The sequence below is a fragment of the Haliotis rubra genome, unplaced genomic scaffold (genome assembly GCF_003918875.1).
Source record: "Haliotis rubra isolate DU_JTF1 unplaced genomic scaffold, ASM391887v1 Scf256, whole genome shotgun sequence".
Taxonomy (NCBI): domain Eukaryota; kingdom Metazoa; phylum Mollusca; class Gastropoda; order Lepetellida; family Haliotidae; genus Haliotis; species Haliotis rubra.
In genome coordinates, this window is record NW_025766625.1 from 661,857 (window position 1) to 684,327 (window position 22,471).

The window sequence follows — 22,471 nt, forward strand, 5'->3', positions numbered from 1 at the left end:
CCCCGTGTCAGTTAAATGTGACGGTAACGTTGCGCGGATCGTCCCCATTAATCAGTCTCCCAGTCCTGAACCAGATTATCTCCCCTTCCACCCAGCCCTCCCTGCAATGCTAAAGTCCTAATAAAGCAAGTCTAGATGTCCCTAGGTTCAGGAATTCTGAATCTCCCAGCTCACTAGGGCTCCTTTTCAATGTTTAAATGGGTTTATTTGCTACTATCAATATTATATATATTCAGGGACTTAGCGTTAGTCTAGGTCCACATCTCCTGAAACTCGTGAATATATGTCGCTGACAAACTAGGATTCGAACACACAATCAAGTTTAGCCCTCTGCTGATAGTATTTATTCAATTCTTGTTTCAGGCCCGGATCTGGAATGACAAGCCCCAGTGGAGCGTGTGCACAAACACTCGAAAACATAACCTCCCTGACCGATATCAATGGAGGACAAGCTCATCCATGTCTACACAGAAACTGATCTTCTCCGATACCTGGTCTCCAACAATTTTAAAATGACAACTCGTGCAACCCCCAGAACATCGAGACCATTGAGGTATCCGGAGTCAACATCAGGAACCATTCCTTCAAAATGAAATTCATCGGCATCAAGTCCTTCAAACAGCTCGGTGTCCACGAATCGGACGGGAGGTGTCACGTGAGCATCATGGTTTTCCCCGAGAAGAGGCAACGAGACAGCGGGATGAAAGTCCTGACAGTCACCAACGGTAGGAAGGAGATCCTTCACGTGAACACCCTCAGAAAGCTGTGCTTCTCTATCCCAGCCCTGGTCCGGAAGCACGTTGTCCTTGGGGATCTTGCGGACAGGGATAGGTTGTACAGGATGGACGCCAGACCCAGAGGACTGTGTGTGATTATCAACAACAAAACATTTGAGGATGCCAACGGGAATGATTATTTACCCTACAGGATGGGGTCTGATATTGATGCTAAAAACCTGAAGAAATTGTTCCAGAGCTTCGCTATGGAGGTTAAGATGTATGTGGATCTCAGTGACTGTGATATCATTAAGGAGACAAAGAAGATATCTCTAAAAGACCATTCAGACTATGATATTTTCATCTGTTGTATTTTGTCTCATGGCAAGAATGGTTCCGTACTTGGAGTAAACAACTCAGAGGTTCCGATTCTGGAAATCACATCCACCTTCAGAAACAGAGGTTGTCCTTCTTTGGCCGGCAAACCAAAGCTGTTCTTCATCCAGGCGTGTCAGGGCGAGAGACCCCAGCGGGGGGTTGTCCAGTCTGACGTCATACTGGACGAGGAGTTCACGAAGGTTCTGCCAGATGGGTCGGACTTCCTCATCGCATGTTCTACGGAGCCTGGATATGAATCATTCCGTCACACGAGCACTGGCTCCTACTTCGTCAACTCTCTGGTGAAGCAGCTCGATGTCTCGGCTAACAGAAGCCTTGTGGACATTCTCACTGATGTGTGTAACGAGGTGTCCGATCAGACATTCGACAATAACAGGAAGCAGGTGCCCTGGTTTACCTCGACGCTCAGAAAGACGCTGATTTTCAACCAGTGTAATCATTATGTGAATGCCTAACACGGTACTCCTGGATGTGTTGCAATGATGGAGTGAGTGAGTGAGTGAATGAGTTGGGTTTATCATAATAGTAGCTTTGACACTGCCTATTGAAAGACACTGAAATTGCACTCATGAACAGCTGTAAATAATATTGTGTTGATATGCATTGATGGGAAAGTAATGATGATGTTTCTGTTTCCGTACGAATGGGTTAAAATGAATAAAATTTCACAACGAGACTGCCCATGTCAAATGTAAAGTCGAGAGTATGTTCCAAGAGAGTAAATTTCTGACTCTAATGCAAACTGCTCAGAGGATACAAAGTTATCTATATTTGTACGGAATAAATATAATTTGAATTATTTGCATTGTCACAACTGAAAGGACATGTCGACTGAAACAGGACAAATCACAATTTTGTTGTTTTGTTATTCACCAGACCGTGAGGGGATTCATGGTTATACCTGGTCTGTCGTACTCTGTGTATGTCATAAGATTGGGTGGTGAGGCTCTGCGAGTTTGTTGATGGCGTGTCAACTTACCCCGACGGCGTGGCTTCTTGCTCACAATATCAACCACTAGAATGAGTGAGCGAGTTCAATTTTACGCCGCACCCAGCAGTATTCCAACTTTATGGCGGCAGTCCGTAAATAATCGAGTCGGGACCAGACAATCCAGTGATCAACCACCGGAATGAGTGAGTGAGTGAATTTAGTTTTACGCCGCACTCAACAATATTCCAGATATATGGCAGCGGTCTGTAAATAATCAAAGCTGGGCCAGACAATCCAGTGATCAACAGCATGAGCATCGATCTACGTAATTGGGAGTGAATGAGTGAGCGAGTAAGGTTTAACAATATTCAAGCAATAGCACAGCGGGGACACTAGAAGTGGGCTTCACACATACTACCCATGCCTGAAATCGAACTCGGGTCTTCGGCGTGACGATCGAACACTTAAACCAGTAGGCTACCCCACCGCCCCAGTTCTCATGTGATTCTATATTTGTTATTGATTACCTGATTGTGGTTGTTAAACAAACATGTTCATTTCTACATAGAGCGAACTACTTTTCTAACGAACAATCTTATAACGGACTGACGGCTCTAACGAATTATATATTTAGGCCATGAGCAAGGAGCCGACAATTTATACCATATTGATACAACTCCTTTATGTCTCTCTATATAAAAATGTGTAATGGACATCTCAGTTTGGTAGATCAGGCTCAGAACGAGGCTAAATCCAAGATGGCCTCCAAAAACCTCAAAATTGTTAAGAAATGTCAATTCCAAGCTTTCATCACTAGTAAAAATCAACAAATAGGTTGGAATTGGACGAACTATAATTAGTAGTCCCTTTAAGTTGGTTATAAGCGTAGTTGCCTGCACCCAGTCATGCCAAGCAATGATTGTCAGGAATTTGGGGTTTCATTGACGATATTAAGTATTTATGAGATTGAAAACAGTAAATTTAGCTATACAAGACGGCAACCAACAGAAGTGGACAGAAATTGGACCAGGCAAACCAGTGAGTCGTGGTGTTAGAATCGACCTACATTGTTGAAGTGGAATGTTATCACACCTCACGATCTAGTTCGTCGCCTTTCACGATAAGAACTTCACGGGTTCTCTCCGTTCAAGAGGCAAACATGAGGTCATGAAATGAAGTGGTTGTATCGGGACATGTGGCAAGGTGAGATTCGAACACTAGAAAAAGATACCGTCAGCAATAGCAGAGTGGTGCGGGTTTCAAAGTCAGCACAAAAACTACAACAGCAACATCAAAACACGAACCAAAACGAAAACACCTCAACCACAACAGAAATCGAAAGAAGATTAAAGACAGAAGAGGATATGGCGCTATAGAAGTATTTTATGACACTTCTAAAGATACTGTCAAGCAAGTCACTAGTAAATTGGTCTGGAGTTAGCTCCCTTCAACTGATTGGTAGATTGATTTGGGTTATCAATGAAAGCAAAGTAGCAGAGAGAGAGAGAGAGAGAGAGAGAGAGAGAGAGAGAGAGAGAGAGAGAGAGAGAGAGAGAGAGAGAGAGAGAGAGAGAGAGGTTAAAACCAAAGTGTATAAAATTGAATGTTTCTATGCAGACTTGCGTTCCTTGCACGTGGGTTTTGAATGCTTTTCGGGAGATACTCATTCACCTAAACACAAAGAGAAAAGGTATTTCTAGCAGATGTCAATGATTGCACAATCCTACAATCCTGGTAACAATTATCAGGTATTGTGGTGGCCGGACTTGAACCGCAAACGATGACAACGAATTGCAGTTTCCAGAAGGGGTTTATTGTATAATTAGAGTTAACCCAAGTTCGTAAATCGGTGTTCATGCTGTTGTCAGTGGAATGTCCAGACTTAGGATGATTGGGTAGCCTCGTGTGTAAGCGTGTTCTCGTTACCCCGGTTCGATTCCCCACATGGATACAATGTGTGAAGCCCATTTCTGGTGTCCCCCGCCGTGGAATATTGCTAAAACCGGCGTAAAACTCACTCACTCACATAATGAAAGATGTGAGATGAACTCAGGAGTAGAAGGGTCTGAGATGAACCCTTGGGTAGAAAGGTTTGAGACGAATTCAGGAGTAGAAGGGTCTGAGATGAACCCTTGGGTAGAAAGGTTTGAGACGAATTCAGGAGTAGAAGGGTCTGAGATGAACCCTTGGGTAGAAAGGTTTGAGACGAATTCAGGAGTAGAAGGGTCTGAGATGAACCCTTGGGTAGAAGGGTTTGAGACGAATTCAGGAGTAGAAGGGTCTGAGATGAACATTTGGGTAGAAGGATGTGAGATGAATATGAGCAGCTACAATCTGTAGAAGCGGCAAGCATGTTTATCCTCGGGTTAGGTGCCATTATGTACTCTTAAAAGGAGTTTAACCGGATCAGTATGACCATAATGACGAGACAAACTACAAGTCTCCGATCTTGAAGGCGATATGGGTAAGAAGTTAAATGACAAAGTTCACTTGCGTTTGAGGCAGTCTGTTTTTACTTTTGCCGCGCCTACCCACGTTCAGTCAGGTCCCAGATATGGTGAGTGTGGGACAGGTCTGGTATCAATTCTAGCCACAGTGTGTTTGTTGATTGTTGTGCTGCTGAAGATGAGCAATGACGATTCGTGTATGGTGAATATGGACGTCGTCGTCCTGACAGACCTCATGTCGACCCACACGCTTAATACAAACGGCACAACACAGAATACTACTTGTTTCTGAAGACCTCTTCAGTGGGTGCCCATTCTTCTGGAGTGGCCATCCTTATATTCCTCCACAATGGCCTTACATACTTCTGGGATGATTAGGCTGATTGTGTTTCTTGTCACGCGAAAACTGTGCATGATACTGGGGTACCTATCACCTGAAGCCAGGAACGTCAATGTGATGGCTAGCTTCAAGCCTGGAGGTAGCGCCTTTCTCATCCGTATAGGTATCCTGCTTCTGTATGCTTGGCCCCATCCTCTGCACCAACTCATCAAACATGGCAGGTTCCATCCTTAGGTAGCTGAAGAAAGACTGCGTGTCCTCAACTCTGAGCTCCTCCATCAGTCTTGTGCAATGTCCATACAGCCTCCTCCTTTCCTTTGTCAGCCATGGTCTGGTCTGGAATCTCCTGGGTCTTCTCCTGTTTCTTCACCTTGTCTCCTCCACATCCCTTTCAATCAGGTCTTGCTGGAGGACAGCCATCTGGAGCAACGGAACATGGTCTAAGGGGTCCATACTGTATAGGAGTTGGGCAGAGACTGATGAATAGTCTAGATTGAACAGGTTTTTATACCCCATCGTGGAACATTCCGGCAGCATTCTTGATGCATTTCGGACATTCGTGTTACATTCTAAGTGCATTTAAAGGACATTTGAAATATTCGAGCTGCATTATGTATGGATTCTTTCACATATCCATATTCGGGAGGGTCATTCCAAGAGGTTTCTGAATGCATTCTATGTACATTCGTACAGCATTTGAGGTACTTTCAAACTGAAATTCGAATGATATTCACGCAGCAATCGAACCGGACTCGTACGGCAGTCGAATGCACTTTAAGTATTCTGAGTGTATTCTTCCGGCATTCTAAATATTCCTACTGTATTCTGATTCATTCGAGCTGCATTCGAAATCTATTATACTCTGAATGAGCAAGAATCATTTGAGGCAGGTTCGAAGTGCATTCTAAGTACCAACGGCAGTCTTACAAAGCTTAAAAAAGAGAGTTTATTTTGACATTCTCTCCCGAATGCGGTTCGAATTTTGGAAATATATATCTTCTGGTTGATTCTCCTTGATTCCTGTCAATTCGAAATAGGTGTGAAGGAGCCTTAACGTCTCTTGGCAAGGTGGCGATTTGCAATCGGCGACACAATATGTGGCCGTCAAGCATCGAGATGTGCTACCCGACGACGATTTCTAATCGTAACTCACATTCCGGTAGCCCGAGGATAGTGCTATATTCGTCGTTTAGTGTCTGGTTTCGAACTTGACCTCAACGTCAATTCCTTCAGTGAGTGAGTGAGTTTAGGTTTATGCCGCACTCAGCAATATTCCAGCTATATGGCAGCGGTCTGTAAATAATCGAGTCTGGACCAGACAATCCAGTGATCAACAGCATGAGCATCGATCTGCGCAATTGGGAACCGATGACATGTGTCAACCAAGTCAGCGAGCCTGACCACCCGATCTCGTTAGTCGCCTCTTACGACAAGCATAGTCGCCTTTTGTGGCAAGCATGGGTTGCTGAAGATCAATTCTACCCCGGATCTTCACGGGTCTCAATTCCTTCAGCGTTGTACCTGTACCATAGTCTGCTAATCATGGACAGTGAAACGTCGAACGAATTGTACACCGGTTCTGCCAGTTTCCAGCATGTAGCCTAGCCATGCAGGCATAAGCAACGAATGCAATCATATAAATTATATCTTTGTAATAAGCAGAATCAATACGATTTGCAGACATATTGGTTCACAGACATGGATCTTCCTTGGAAGTGTCAAAATAAGATAAAACACCATACGCACGCATGTGGCACGTGAAAACTATAGGGTGTTTTCTGGTGTGAAGCTTCACGGACATAAACGTTCTTATATAGCATGTTTGGCGTCATCACTTTATATAATACTTCGTATTAATATTTTTATTTCAAGATACCCTACATTTTCTTACAGTGTAAAACGATACAAGAATACCAACTTTCACCCGTTGTTGTCACCTTTTTATCATGTTCTTGTGGACAGTGGATTTCAAGACCTGGAAGTTAAATTACTTCTAGTTTGGTGACTCACCTTTCAAATGTCAGTAGTTGATTTCTGCCTCCATGAATCATAATTGCACTGAGTAGTCTGATTCCGTGGCATCAACAGACAGAACTTGCACCATACACACGAGCTTGTGCACGTGTACTTAACGTGCTGTAAGAGATATAACGTTACCTTTATTGCATTATCACAGTGTTTCGTTACAGCAGCAAATATAGGGTAAAGTCTGGTCACCTTTATCACGCTCTATGCCACGGTTCAAGGATGTACCATATGCTGTCTGATGACTCAGTTCAGTGCCACGATTGACATATGGACCTGAGTATGTGTCTCGACTGACACATGTGCCTGAGTCTGTGTCTCGACTGACACATGTTCCGGATTCTGTGTTTCGACTGACATATGTACTAGTTTCTGTACCACTACTCACATTTGCGAGATAGGCACCTGTTACACGAGTTCTGGCGGTTGAAAAGTGGGAATTCTGTGTCTCGACTGACACATGTTGCAGATTCTGTGTATCGACTGACACATGTACCTGAGTCTGTGTCTCGACTGACTCATGTTGCAGATTCTGTGTCTCGACTGACTCATGTTGCAGATTCTGTATCTCGACTGACACATGTACCTGAGTCTGTGTCTCGACTGACACATGTACCTGATTCAGTGTCTCGACTGGCACATGTACCGGATTCTGTGTCTTGACAGACACATGTACCTGAGGATGTGTCTCGACAGACACATGTACCGGATTCTGTATCTCGACAGACACATGTACCTGAGTATGTGTCTCGACTGACACATGTACCAGATTCTGTGTCTTGACAGACACATGTACCACATTCTGTATCTCGACAGACACATGTACCGGATTCTGTACCTCGACTGACACATGTACCGGATTCTGTATCTCGACAGACACATGTACCTGAGTATGTGTCTCGACTGACACATGTACCGGATTCTGTGTTTCGATTGACACATGTACCGGATTCTGTGTCTCGACTGACATATGTACTAGATTCTGTACCTCGACTGACACATGTCTGAGGTCAGTGTCTCGACTGACACATGTACATTGGATTCTGTGATCGACTGACCTGAGATGTTACACATGAGTGATGTCTCGGTGACACATGGCGACATGTTGATGTGTCTCGAATTCATGACTGACCATGGATTCTGTGTCTCGACTGACACATGTACCGGATTCTGTGTATCTGACATTGACATGTACCAGACACATGTACCGGATTCTGCGGATCTCGACAGACACATGTACCTGAGTCTTTGTCTCGACTGACACATGTACCGGATTCTGTGTCTCGACAGACACATGTACCCGAGTCTGTGTCTCGACTGACATATGTACCTGAGTTTCTGTACCACTACATTGACACATTGGCACCTGCTACACGAGTTCTGGCGGTCGACACGAGTTCCTGGCGGTTGAAAAGTGGGAATTCTGTGTCTCGACTGACACATGTACCGGATTCTGTGTCTCGACTGACAAATGTACCAGACCGGATTCTGTGTCTCGACTGACACATGTACCGGATTCTGTATCTCGACAGACACATGTACCGGATTCTGTGTCTCGACTGACATATGTACTAGTTTCTGTACCACTACTCACATTGGCGAGATAGGCACCTGTTACACGAGTTCTGGAGGTTGAAAAGTGGGAAGAGGTGAGGTCGCAGGATGTGGTAGATGTCGACTGACACATGTACTTGGATTCTGTGTCTCGACTGACATATACTACCGGATTCTGTAGGACAAGATCATTGGCATAGGCACCTGTTACACGAGTTCTGGCGGTTGAAAAGTGGGGAGTTTACTGATGTTGATATGGGAAGAGGTGACACATGATGTGGTAGAACCACCACTCTGATATACCCGTGTAGGACAAGACCCCCCACACCATGACGCTTCTTCCAACACATCAAACGCTCGTGTTTACGTTGATAGACACGTTTTCTCCCATCCATCATTGCAGGAGGAAACACGATTCATCACTGAACCAAACGCGTTCCATGCGTTCCCCAGGTTCCATGCCTGTACCTTGTTGCACCATTTGACACGTCGTTGTTGATGTAGTCGTGTCAGGGCAGGTGCAACATTTGGTCGATATGCACGAATTCCCACTTCTCTCAGATGATTTCTGATGGTTTGTCGGAAATTCTTCGAAGACCAGGCACCTGTCCTACAGTGTCCGTTGCTGTAGCAAAACTGTGACGTAGGTGAAACACCCTGGTGAATCGGTTGTGAGCAGGAGTGGTCACTCTTGGTCTTCCACTTCTGGGACGATCTTGGGTCGAACTGAAGCGGGTATATCGATGTCATAATCGGGATATGGTGCTGTGGTGGATGTTGAGGTGTCTTTACAACGGCAGACTGGGACTCCCATGCTTCCACACGTCCAATGGCGATATTTAGGTCAGTAGCATTCAGTCACGGCCTTTATTTATTTTCGTTTACGTCGTAAATTTCGTAATGAAATCATGAATTTGGTTTGGCCTTTATAGTCGATGTCTCTACTCATGTGTCCGACACATTGCACGTGCATCACGTTGAAATCTTTTCTGTATGTACTTTTCATGTATCGTTTTCATTTTTATTACAAACGTTTAGAAACACATTTGGGGATATGTTTGCGACTTCATTTTCATCAACAAGGAGTTTCTGGTGTCCTCCGCCGTGATGTTGACGTAATATTGCTCAAAGAAGCGTAAAACCACATTCATTCGTTTACTCACAGAAATCCCACTGATCAAAGATTTGAATTTATCAATCGTCGACACTAAGGCCTGCATATGTTTGCACCACAACATCACTGCTCCAGCGTCGTGAGAAGTTGACCTGTATCATGACCTGTGAATTGCTTGATTTTGAATTTAGGTGCTATGGCATTTGCTCATTTTGAATAATAATCTAATATATATTATATTTAAATAATAATATGAATATATATGTTTTTAAAATGAAACTCATTTTGACTTTGTACTTAAAATGTTTATGAATACAGACTTGATCTCGTCATTTTTGGCTGGAATAATGCCGATGTGACGTGAAGCCCAACTCAACGCAGCTGTTTTTCCGGCATAATGTTGAATACATGCGTTCTTCATCAGCGGACGTCTGTCACAACCCATAGGTGGTGGAACTGATGCTCGTGTTAAAGACAACATATCCCATTTTGTCTCAAGCTTCATCTCAAAATAGTCATGTGGGAAAAGGAAATCATAAAAAATATGTTTGGAACGTACACGTATTTTGAATGAACCCATAGTAGACATGTGTCACTGTGTTGGATTTAGCGCCATTTTTAACAGTATTCCATTTATGTCACAACGTGGCGGCTTAATGTGGGAAAAAGTCATACAGGTCTCAGGCGTTTACACGGTGGAGTTACAACTAGCGTTGGTATGGAGTTGATAAACCTTGACACATAATGGGGGCAATACAGGATTCGAACCCACACTCAGATGCAACCCCACTCAGTCAACTGGGCCGCCCTACACCACTAGGCCAGGCGTGTCGGCCGCCAGCGAAAACAAAAGGGACACCCCAGTTTTGAGTGCAAATGAATTTTCTTCTTTTCTTCTGTGAAGGGTTATTTGACAAAAATACAGTGACGAGTGTGAGTGAGTATGGCTTTAGGCCGCTTTTAGCAATATTCCGGCAATATTACGGCGGGGGACACCAGAAATGGGCTTCACACATTGTACCTATGTGGGGAATGGAACCCGGGACCTCGGCGTGACGAGCGAACGCTTTAACCGCTAGGTTACCCCACCGCCCTTATACCGGTACGAAGAAAGCTCGGGAGTTCGATGCCCGGTCATACCACATACAATATATGGCACTCGTTGTGTCCCTGGCTTGAACGGGGATAAACGAAGCACCAGTCGGCTAAGAGTCCATATACAGAGTTTGAGTCGTGTAAAATGGTATCACGGTGACCCGTGAAGATCCAGGTTAGAGTTGGTCTTCAGTAACCCATGCTCCTCGTAAGAGGCGACTGACGGGTTTGGGTGGTCAGGTTCGCTGGCTTGGCTGACACATGTCATCCTATTCAAATTGCGTAGATCGATGCTTATGATACTGATCACTGGATTGTCTTGTCCAAAAACAAACAAAACAAACAAACGGTAGCATGGTGGGACCGTACTATAAAACCAGAGCTAGTTCTAGTAGCGATATGAAGGCTCAAACGCGCACGCTCGTTCGCACGGACACACACACACACACAACACACACACACACACACACACACACACACACACACACACACACACGTGCATGCGCTTACACGCACACACGTGCATGCACACACACGTACACGCACATTGCTATATAACTGCAATACTCTTTAACACCTCACTCTCGTAAAAGACAATATGTTCTTACCACATTAAAGCGTTCGCTCGTCACGCCGAAGACCCGAATTCTATTCCCCATATGGGTACAATGTGTGAAGAGCATTTCTGCTGATATTGCTTAAAGCGACGCAAAACTGAACTTACTCATTCACTCACTAACTCTTACCACACTAATAGTACTGTAATCTGGGGATATATCGATTCACCGCATTTTGAACTGCAGAAAATACAAAGATGAAAGATCCAGAAGTCGCATTATTTACAGAACATCCGTTGGTTCTACCGAAGACATTTCAAGACATTTAGCATAAGCCATATGACTACTGAGATCTAACATTACAATCTGAAAAACATTACACACATACGAATGTTAGACTTTTTCCCTTTACCCACAACGATTCCCAACGAGTAAACACAAGAAAACCGAAATATCACGTCATCGGCATAACGTAACTCAGAACAAAAGCTCAAATTAAATTAGAAAGCGTATTTTTCACAGCAGAATCGGACATCGGCAAAATGCTTGACTTCCTGATAGTTCATTTCATGGGAAAAACCTTGAGACGTGAGCCAGATGTTAGCACCAGTACACGCGCTGAACCACTGTTTGCAGCATACGTGGATGGCTGGGGTGGTCGTTGGTGTGTTGGTGTGTTGGTGTGTTATGTGTTAGGTGTTGGGTGTTGGGTGTTGGGGTGATGTTGGGTGTTGGTCGCTGGGTGTTGAGGTGTTTAGTGTTGGTCGGGGTGTTGGGGTGTTGGTGGGCGTTGGGCGTTGGGCGTTGGGTGTTGAGGTGTTGGGTGTTGGGAATTTGGGCGTTGGGCATTTGGGTGTTGGGTATTCGGGTATTTAGTATTTGGGTGTTGGGTATTTAGGTATTTGGGTGTTGGGTATGGGATGTTTGGATGTTGGGTGTCCGGTGTTGGGTATTGGGTATTTGGGTATTGGGCTTTTGGGATGTTGGGTGTTGGGTTTTTGTTGGGGTTTTGGTTTTTGGTATTTGGGTTTTGGGTGTTGAGGTGTTGGGTATTTGGGTGTTGGGTGTTGTGTATTGTGTATTTGGGTGTGGGTGTTTGGGTGTATTTGGGGTTTTGGGTGTTGGGTGTTGGGTATTTGGATGTATTTGGATGTTTGGGTGTATTGTGTTGGGTGCTGGGTGTTGATAGGGTGTTGAAATTTGATAGGCACTGTAATCAAATCATTACAGAAATGGACATAATAAGCAGATCAAAAACATTTAATGTGTACAATATCTTGACACATCAATGAATAACTCAGCACAATTTCAAGACATTACGTGAACGTTTGCAGTTCATTCAGACTCTTGACTTCAGTATCAAGTGTGACCACCACGAGCGACAATAACTGCAGCATAGCGTCTATGCCTGGAGTGCACCAATCAGTTGATGAAGGCCATTGGCATTGGCATGACATTATTCAGTCTCCTCTGAATTTCATCCCTAAGATGTTCAATTGGGTTTCAATCAGGACTAAGGGCTGGCCACTGCATAATGTTGACACCCTTCTGCTGTAAGAAGTCCCGTGTAGCTCTGGCAGTATGGGCCCGGGCGTTATCTTGCCGGAAAATGTTGTTCCGGTGACGTGCGAAATGTGGTATGACGTGGGGTCTGAGAGCTTGGTCGATGTAGCGCACCTCTGTGATGCCGCCTACTCTCCCTGGACTAAGGTTCTGGAACACCACAGGACCAACTCTCTTGTTCAGGCCTATTCCACCCCATACCATGATGCTTGCACCTCCCCATGAGTCTCTTTCCAAAACGCATTGGCCTGAGTAACGCTAGCCACGTCGTCACCATATTCTTGTTTTGCCATCTGCAGTTGATACGCAGTACCGACTCTCATCTGTGAACAGAACAGTTCTCCATTGCCTGTATCGCCAGTTTTGGTGTTGTAGGGCAAACTGTAGACGTTCACGCCGATGACGAGGGGTGAGGATAGGTCCACGGTAAGGTCTACGGCAATGGAGGTTCCCGCTGTTAAGACGTGGCCCGGAAACGTTGCTGCAGCCTGTAGATGGTCCGAACGTTGACCTGGAAGTGATTGGCAACGGCTTGTGCAGTGTGGCCAGCTTCAAGTCTTCTCTAGCGCCTGGTTCCTCTGAGCTGTCGTGAGTCGCGCCATCCTGCTGACGTTGTAATGTAAATGTTTGTTTGGGGGTGAATTTTATAGGGCTGGTCCTTGTGAACAGCACGTGCAGCATGAGTTGCATGAAAAACATGGAGAACACTGTACCATCTCCGAGATCAGGTTGCGTTTTTGAGACCATTTCCTGGGTTCCATTCTGAGTTCGGGACGGAATGTCTTTGCTCAGGTTCAGTTGGATATGTTGTCAAAAATATAAAATCAAAACATTAAATGAGTTTACAGTTATCCGTTTCTGCGAAGGAAAATTCCAAACTGACGTTTCTTTTGCTGCTTAGTATATATTACATATCGTTTATTTTGAAGCAAAATAAGTAGGTTGACATATAAAAAACATACTGATATATCACTTGGTTGCATGTTTCCAATGCAGATAACAAATCCACGAGATTCATAGACCATGATCTGTATATATACTCAGCAAAAAATAGAAACTTGACTACCATATTGTTGGTAATTACAATGAGGATGGTAATCCTTTTTAACTTTATTGTGACAAACACTGCAATGATATGTAGGCTATTTGAACATAGTCTTGGCGACCGACTTGAAAACGTTGTCGAAACACAACAATCACGTGTTCACCTCGGCATTGTCCCAGAATGCAAGCGCACAGACATTCCTAAACAGGAAAACGCATCAAAATTGTGAGTTTAATAGAAATGCGAGCATGCCATGACTCACTAACATCAGCAACGTGAGAGTGCCACTGAGAGTAGACTGCTTGGTAATCCGCCGTATCAGTTACACGAACCCTGGGCTGCTGTCAACAGACAATATAGTCTGAGGGCCAAGACAACAGAAGGGTGGCGCTGCCAATCTGCACAAGGCCTGAAAAGCTCCGTGTGATGTCAAAAGAAGATGACGTACATATCAGATTAAGTCATCTCTGCAAGAGATTTGTGACTGCAGCAATATTCCAGCAATATCACGGCTGGGGACACCAGAAATGGGCTTCACACATTGTACCTATGTGGGGAATCGAACCCGGATCTTCAGCGTGACGAGTGGACGCTTTAACCACTAGGCTACCCCACCGCCCCAATTGTTTAGAAGTAGAGTGTCGTCAAAGGCCATCAGGAATCGACTACACTGCGCTCGTGAGATTCGTGAGATTGACCGATTTTGAGGGGACAGTGTAATGGTTTGGGGAGCACTTTGTGCCAACGGTCGATCCAAACTGATTGTCGTCGATGAGAATCTTACTGCCATACAGTAATGGGACCACGTTTTGACGTTCTCGGACGGACATTCAACATGACAACGCAACACTCAACTGTTCCGACGCGCAACTTCTTACATAAAGCCGGTGTTGTTGTCACGGTCAGGTGTTCCCGTTCCCAAGACTTGAACCCGATCGGACACATCTGGGATGAGCTGGAAAGACGAGTGCGCCATTAAATGAATGAACACCAAGCCTTGCATGAACTTCGGCAAGCACCCGTTGTCCAATAGCGACGACTTCCGACTAAAGTGTTCACCTGTCCATGAGGAGACGTTTTGCCGTCACGGCTGGCCGAGGTGACACGCGTTAATACAGCCTTCTTCTGTTTCTTCAGCACTCTTTGATTTTGGGAAGCCGTCTTGGATTTTTGGGAAAATAGGACCCAAAAAATCGGGCACACACCAAAAATATGTTTTGTCATGATGTACCCTACCACTGTGCAAGGTTTTCTACTATAATCAAGCGGGGAAAAGTCAAATAGTGTTAGAATTTAAAATCTTTGATTTTTGGCGGCTATCTTGGGACGTCATCTTGGATTTTTCGGAAAGTGGGCCCCAAAAATCGGGCACCCCCCAAAAATATGTTTTATCATGATATTCCCCAGCTCTTTGCAAAGTTTCATGCTTTAGCCCGGCAAGTAACGATTTCACCCATAGCCACTGCACTATGAGACGTTCCCGTTGGAGGTCATTGAACGTCATCCATATTTTTCAATAAAAAGACGCCGCAATCCGCTTTCCTTTCTCTCCCTGGTTACCTGGACGATGACAGTATGACACACAGCCTCTCTTTTCCCATAATAATACATACTACTTCCATTGTGGGACTCAGTTTACCTCTCCTACGCTGCTTCATTACTTGCTACAGGTGCTTCCAGTAGGACAATTTGAGTGATCCATTCATATTTTTTGCTAGTTTTCCATTTATACGAATTGTAATCTGGTTTGGTGGATAGTCGAGACGGATTGACATTTCATATTTATTTGATATATATTTCTTGGGAGTAGACGATCCTGAATTTTTGTCTCATGTCATCTGCATCACCTTGTTGTCTGTTAGTCTCAGTGAGTTGTACTGGTATAACATCCCAGCCGTTTGGCAAACACCGGGTGTCTTTGCTCTAACTTTTCATTGATTCTTGAGTGGCAGTCCTTGAAGTTTCTTTGGACGCTGATGTCAACGACCGAAAGGCAATCGTGCTTTAATCATAGTTATATACGGTGTTACAAAACACTTCGACCGTTAAACTGTTGGTTATGTAACAATCCCTAAAGTAACTAATATCAAAGGGATTGAAATTCCTCATGAATATAGATTGAAAGTTCGCAGTTATTCCCGGTCACCTAGTGCGCTTTGATACATCTTGTCTTAACACAATATCCATTCAGGATGAAATTTGCATTTGTAGAAATGCCATGCCGTATTACTCCAGGTAACTTTGTACTTGGAAGGTGTCAACTGAGTCTCGTCAAATTATACCCTTTTCAGAAAGGAGTGACGTCAGTTTTGACAAACAGTACTAATTCTTGCGTGGCCTAATTAAATTGCCGGAAAATAAAATATAAATTTGAACCCCGGACATTTCAAACGTCAACACAGCTCGGCCAAACTGCAGACAGTCGCTGAAGCAGTTCAAAATACAACTTTGCTACACATATTAAATATACTAGGCGTCATTAATGAAGGTTCAAATGATTTAGAGCACATGTAATGAAAAGTTTCGCAGAAATAATAGAACCTATAGTGTCATCATAATGTTTAATGTGTTGATAAACGTGACACATCGTGACATACCGACAAAAAGTTCAAACAGCACTAGCAAACATCAGTTGTGCAGACCAACCCCCAAAATGAAAATGACAAACATGATGCACTCGGTCATTCAATATCTTGTGTACCCTCCTCGCGCGTCCAAGACACAGGGGCACCGTGTTCTCATGCTCCTTATCAAGTTCATAAAGAAAGCTTGCGGAATCTCATTCCATTCCTCTTCTAGAGCTCTGCGGAGTCCTGGGAGATCCACTGGTGCTGGGTGACGTGTGTACACACATCGACCGAGTTTATCGGAGGCATGCCCAAATGGGTTGAGGTCTGGCGGGCATGCTGACCACTCCATCCGCTCTAGACCCTGCTGCCTAAGGAATTCCGTTACAATCCTGGCCCTATGAGGCCCAGCGTTGTCGTCTTGCAGTAAAGAGGGTCGACCATTAAACCATGCATAGCTTGCAGGAATGGTACTGCTATTGGAGCCAGAATCTCGTCCCGATAACGCTGCCCGGTAAGATTACCGTCGACCACTTGCAGTGGAGTACGTCCGGTAAGAGTTATCCCTGCCCAAACCATGACCGACCCGCGCCAAATCGGTTATACGTGGCCACAGTTGCATCTGTGATTCGCTCCCCAATGCGACGATAAATCCTCTGCCGACCATCATGGAAAGACAAACTGAATCTGCTTTCATCTGTGAAGAGCACACGAGACCATTGAAGTTGATTCCAGCGGCCATGATGTCTACTCCATCTCAAGTGCGCCTGCCTGTGACGTGGTGTTAGTGGTGGACGAACTGCAGGTCGCCTACAACGGAGTTCGACTGACCTTAAACATCGACGAACGGTGCTCCTGGATATCCTTACATTGTTAACATTGAAGTGTTCTGTCTGAAGATCTGCAGCGTTAAGGAATCTGTTACGTAACGCAGTGTTCATCATGTGCCTATCATTTCGGACTGTTGTGACTCTGGGGCGACCTGGTCGACGTGCATATTCCACGGACCCATTGGCTTGAAATCTCTGCCAGTCTACCAATAGCACTCTGACTCACATTAAAGCGGACAGCAACCTGCCGCTGATTTTGACCAGATTCCAAAAGGCCTATAGCCTGACCCCTTTCAACAACGTCTCATTTTAAGATGCGATTTCAAACAGGTAACTGAACAGTGAACGACAGTGAAAAAGATCAATGCATGTTTTGTACTCCATGAATAGAACGACTTGCATGTGCAAATCATTGACATTACGTGGCAGGTGGATTTCCATATTGACAATTTGAATAAAAATGTGCCATTTGTAACAGAATTATGAATGTATCGGACGTTAAAGGACGTAATAATGACATTTCAACGGCTTGATGTGTTTTTCCATACTGTTAAGAAAGTTTGTAAAACATTCAGTTGTATATATTTCAAACAAAACCAAAGATTTTACAACTTTTAAGAAATAGAGTTACCAACAGCTTGACCCTTCGCTAATGAGTAATAAACGTTCTTGTTTATAATAAAGCATACGACTTTATGGATAAAACTTCTTGTCTAATACATAGAGCGACGTTTCGGTGTAGATTCTTACACCGTTTTTAGCGATAAGTGACTTCAACCAAATATTGTGAAGTATATATGCATAGTATGTTGTGACAAAAATCAGATTAACATTAACAGCGTGTAATCAGGGTGCTAATTGATAACGTATATAGCTGGAACAGCTCTTCGTTAGCCACGCTGTGTAGTACCCTTGGTCTCTGTTAATCAAACGTTTGTGGCGGCGGATTTCGATGACCTCCATAAGTTTTCTTTTGGTCAAATCCTGATTCTTAGTGGATAGTTCCCTCCCCCCACACTTTTTGTCGGATGGGATTAGTAGACTGGGGAACTTTTGTTGGTGGTGTGGGAGAGCTGATTTGCTGTCTGCCCTGGCTGTTGATGTTTTATGCTCTTTGATGCGGGCATTTTCTCAATACTTGGTTGTTGTCATTTTTAGCTTGAAAACGGTGTAAAGAATCTACACCGAAACGTCGTTCAATGAAATGAACAAAAAGATGTTATACATGTATATAAAGTCGTATGCTTTATTATTGACTCACCAACTTCTAGAATGCTGATCAAACAATCATTTCTTGTTTGTTAGTCCACTGTGAAATAAAACGTAAACCTTATTTTGCCCTGTATTTTAGTTCAGGTCACGTGAATACTTCAATGTGGGTTGGTATACATAATATTTATGATATTCACTGCTCAAGTAATTCATTGATAGTTGTTTTAGTGGAAAAGTTTATTGTAGTTATTATTCTTAACGCCCATCTTTTGGTAGTGTCTATAATGACAAAACAATTACAACTATATTTGTTAAAACCCCAACCAGAACATTATTCTTGTCTTTGTAATCAGAAGTTAGGAATAATGAGACCAATAAAACACCTCAATAGAATTTAATAACTAGATGACATCGACATCAATGCCACCCTTGTGGACGAGCGTCAAAATTACAAACGGCTTCCACATCCTTTATCCAAATCAGTAATTAATTGAACGCTAATCTGTATTCTCAGTTAATTACCCAGTAGCATGTTTGCAATAAGTGTCCACGCATGTTTGTTTAGAATGATATTCGCATGTGTGTAATTCATTTGTCACGATCCGTGTTTGTTTCAGATACATACGGAAGGAGAGAGCAGGCCTGTGGCACCCATACATCACAGTGGGAGTACTGCGCAGACTCGGGGGCGATCCTTGATATTCTGAGTGTCAGGGGACAGGGATTTAGTACTTTAGGGGCAGTATCAAAAGTTAAAAGTAACGTTCTGGTAGTTTTTGTTGTCTTCAAACTCGCTGATAAACAAAACATTAAATAGATGTTTAAAGTACGTGCTTTACATTATTTTATAGAATATATTGAGAAGTGGAGTGGATCTGAGAGTTGTTTTATCAATGAGAAGTGAAACTGAGTTGATGTAAGGTTCACAAGTTAATATAGGATTTATAGCAGAGTAATAGATGAAATATTGAATTCATGAATGGATTATAGGATTATATATATATATATATATATATATATATATATATAGTACAGGTGTTCAGTCATAAATGTTGCATAGATAAATAAAAACAGAATGCCATAAATATCCATATGTTTAAATTACTCTTCAGGGAGATTGTAGCAGTATGACGTCATTACATATATATTGTGACGTCATAATAGGGACAACATTCTAGAGCGACAAGGTCACAGCTTGCAATGGTTTAACATTGTTTTGTACTTGTCTATGAAGTAGTGTTGTTTTAAAATTCGTTTTACTTTGTTCCGAATTTTGAACTTGATAAAAAGGAAATATTGTAAATTTAACATCGTTTCCTTTCGCACAGACATCTAGATGTTCACTCAGTGGGATACATCGGGTTTCAGGACACTTTATTTGTTGTTTGTGGACACGAACCCGGGCTCTTAAATTTTCTGATTGACCAATATACTGTTCATTACAGCCTGTGCATGTTATGACATATATTATGTTTTGCAAGAGCAGTCAAAATTCTGTTTTACATAGAATTCTCCGTGTCTCGTGAAAGTTACAGAGTGTCCTTCAACAATATGTCGACACGTTCCACAGTTACCTCTGTTGCATCTAGACACAGTAGGATTTGATAAATTCTGTTTCTTTAAAATAAATTTGGCTTTTGTTATTATCTTTTTAAGATTCTGATTTTGTCTTTTGCTATTTATTCTTTTTCTAGATTTCAGCATTGATTTCAGTTTTTCATCTTGTTCTAAGATGCACATATTTACTTTATGTTCTGGAACACATTTGGGTTCAACGGATTATAAGTAGCTACAAAAGCAATTACTTTTTTCCTCATTGGTTTGTTTCATCGTTCCTGTCAAAAGATCTTCTCTATTATGCTGTAAAGCTTTATTTATTCCGTCTTCAACAAGAGATTTTGGATATTCCCGTAATAGTAAGAACGTCCTAAGTTCATTCAGTCTTTGATTGCGGGTGTCTTGGTTTGAAACTATTGTACATATTCTTCGTGCCAGGTTATATGGAAGACTTGAAGTTTTGGTGTGGCTCGGATGACAAGATTTGAAGTTTAAATATTGTTTCGTATCTGTAGGTTTGTAGAAGATATCTGTGTCCAATTTCCGCCCCGATTTGATGACCATTGTGTCTAAGAAAGCTGTTTTAGTTTCATCTGCCTCCATAGTGAAAACAAGATTTTCGTCCATGCTATTTAATAGTTCGTAAAATGTATTTAGTTTCTCCTCAGAAAATGGCCAAATTATGAAGCAGTCGTCTAGAAATCTTTTCCAATTTTCCATGAAATAATGGGCAACATCCATTATATATATATATACACACATTGCATTGCATATATAACATTGCATGTGTTATATATATATTCATTCATGCATTCATTCATTCATTCATTCATTCATTAGTCCACGCGTGACATCACGTCAGCAAGACAACCACATTCGGCTGACCCATATTAATCGATTCCAGACTGCCAGTTTGTCTTCTCGGACCATTCCTGGCTTACGTCCAATCAGTTCAAGGACTGTACGCAAAATTGTGAAAGGCTTGAATTTTGCCCAAATCAGTGTGACGCCTTGCTGATTTCCTCTAATAACCATCTGGGTTTTGGTACTCTCCCTTATTTACTCCCGTGGCTGTTGGTTGTTATCATGTTTGTACTGCCATAATTTATGAGCATTTCCTTCTTGGCACCTACAGGGGTTTGTAGTAATTTGATTTACGGTACAGCTTATTTGTCAGCCAATTGTGGGTGATATTAAACACCATAAGGCTTATGGTGACAAATGTTTCATCGTTTTACTCTGTACAGGCTAGTTCACACTGTTTGATGCATACCCAACATATGGATACCCAAGGATGCGGGGGCAAAGCTTGCTACTACATAGGGCGTGGGTGGTCTCGGATGGACTGGGTATGTGTGAACTGTGGTTGGGCGGGCCGGGGTGGAGTGGCATTTGAGATGGGTAGATTTTGGTGTTGTCGTCCTGGACTCGTCTTCTATGTGACGGCTGATGTCCTTCGGCAAGCTCTCCTATATCTTCCATGATGTATGCTTGATCGGTGACATGATAACTGATATCATATCCATCCCTATTTCCAGATAAACAGTTAACCAGTTCCTTCTCAGTATGGATGGACAAACACAGTAGCTCCTGAGTAAAGTAAAACTTAACTACCTCATTCATACCTCATTACAGAAGAAGAAGAAGAAAGAAGAGCGTCGTGTAGAGAAGAAATATAATTTATTCTAGTGTCTAGCGATACATGATTGATTTGCGTACATACATACAAGTAAAACCGCCCTGCCAACTTGGGCCTGTTAGACACCATTGCCATTATATTCAATATACGGTATATAGTCTACGTTTAAACATAGTTGTAATACGTGCAGGTTCGGAATTTGATAAATCGTCGCACTGCATGATAAAATAATGTAGTTTGATTTGAACTGGATAACTGGCTGAAATTTGGGTTTCGTTACACCTAATTAACTGAAAGTGTGAGCTGTGTGGCACATGCCCTGGTCACAATTTCCCTGTGTGGCGCTTGTAATCAGTGATGTGTGACAGACGCTAGTTCCTAACCCTAACGGTTGAGTGAGTGAAAGTTTTACGCCGCACTCAGCAATATTCCATCTATATGGCGGCGGTCTGTAAATAATCGAGTCTGGACCAGACAATCCAGTGATCAACAGCATGAGCATCGATCTGCGCAGTTGGGAACCGATGACATGTGTCAACCAAGTCATGTGTCAACCCTTTAGCCACTAGGTTACCCCGCCGCCCGAATCAAATAAGATATTTATCCACATAGTATATACCACTAAAAGCTGTGCAAATGAGAATATGCAAGATCCTCATATACACTCTTCAAACAAAGAAACGCATAGGCGATTTTGAGAATATTGGACTCGTGTAACTGTGGCAAAAAAAATACAAATATACTATTTCTTTCCAAACCGTCATCTTTGTGTGTTGTAAACAACCTACAGGTGATGAAGAATGTAATTCAGGAACCAATTTTTCGGTAAAAATCCGAGACTAGATGTGGCGTGTCACATTACTTAAAATTTGCCCATGAG

At 43.0% G+C, this 22,471-nt stretch overlaps 1 protein-coding gene across 1 annotated transcript; it reads left to right on the plus strand.

The window, feature by feature from the left end:
- Positions 1–516: 516 nt before the first annotated feature.
- On the plus strand, positions 517–1,916 carry LOC124279734 (caspase-3-like). The gene has a single exon (XM_046715596.1). The coding sequence runs from the start codon at positions 590–592 to the stop codon at positions 1,568–1,570; it is 981 nt and encodes a 326-aa protein (XP_046571552.1). The 5' UTR covers positions 517–589; the 3' UTR covers positions 1,571–1,916.
- The last annotated feature ends 20,555 nt before the right edge of the window (positions 1,917–22,471 follow it).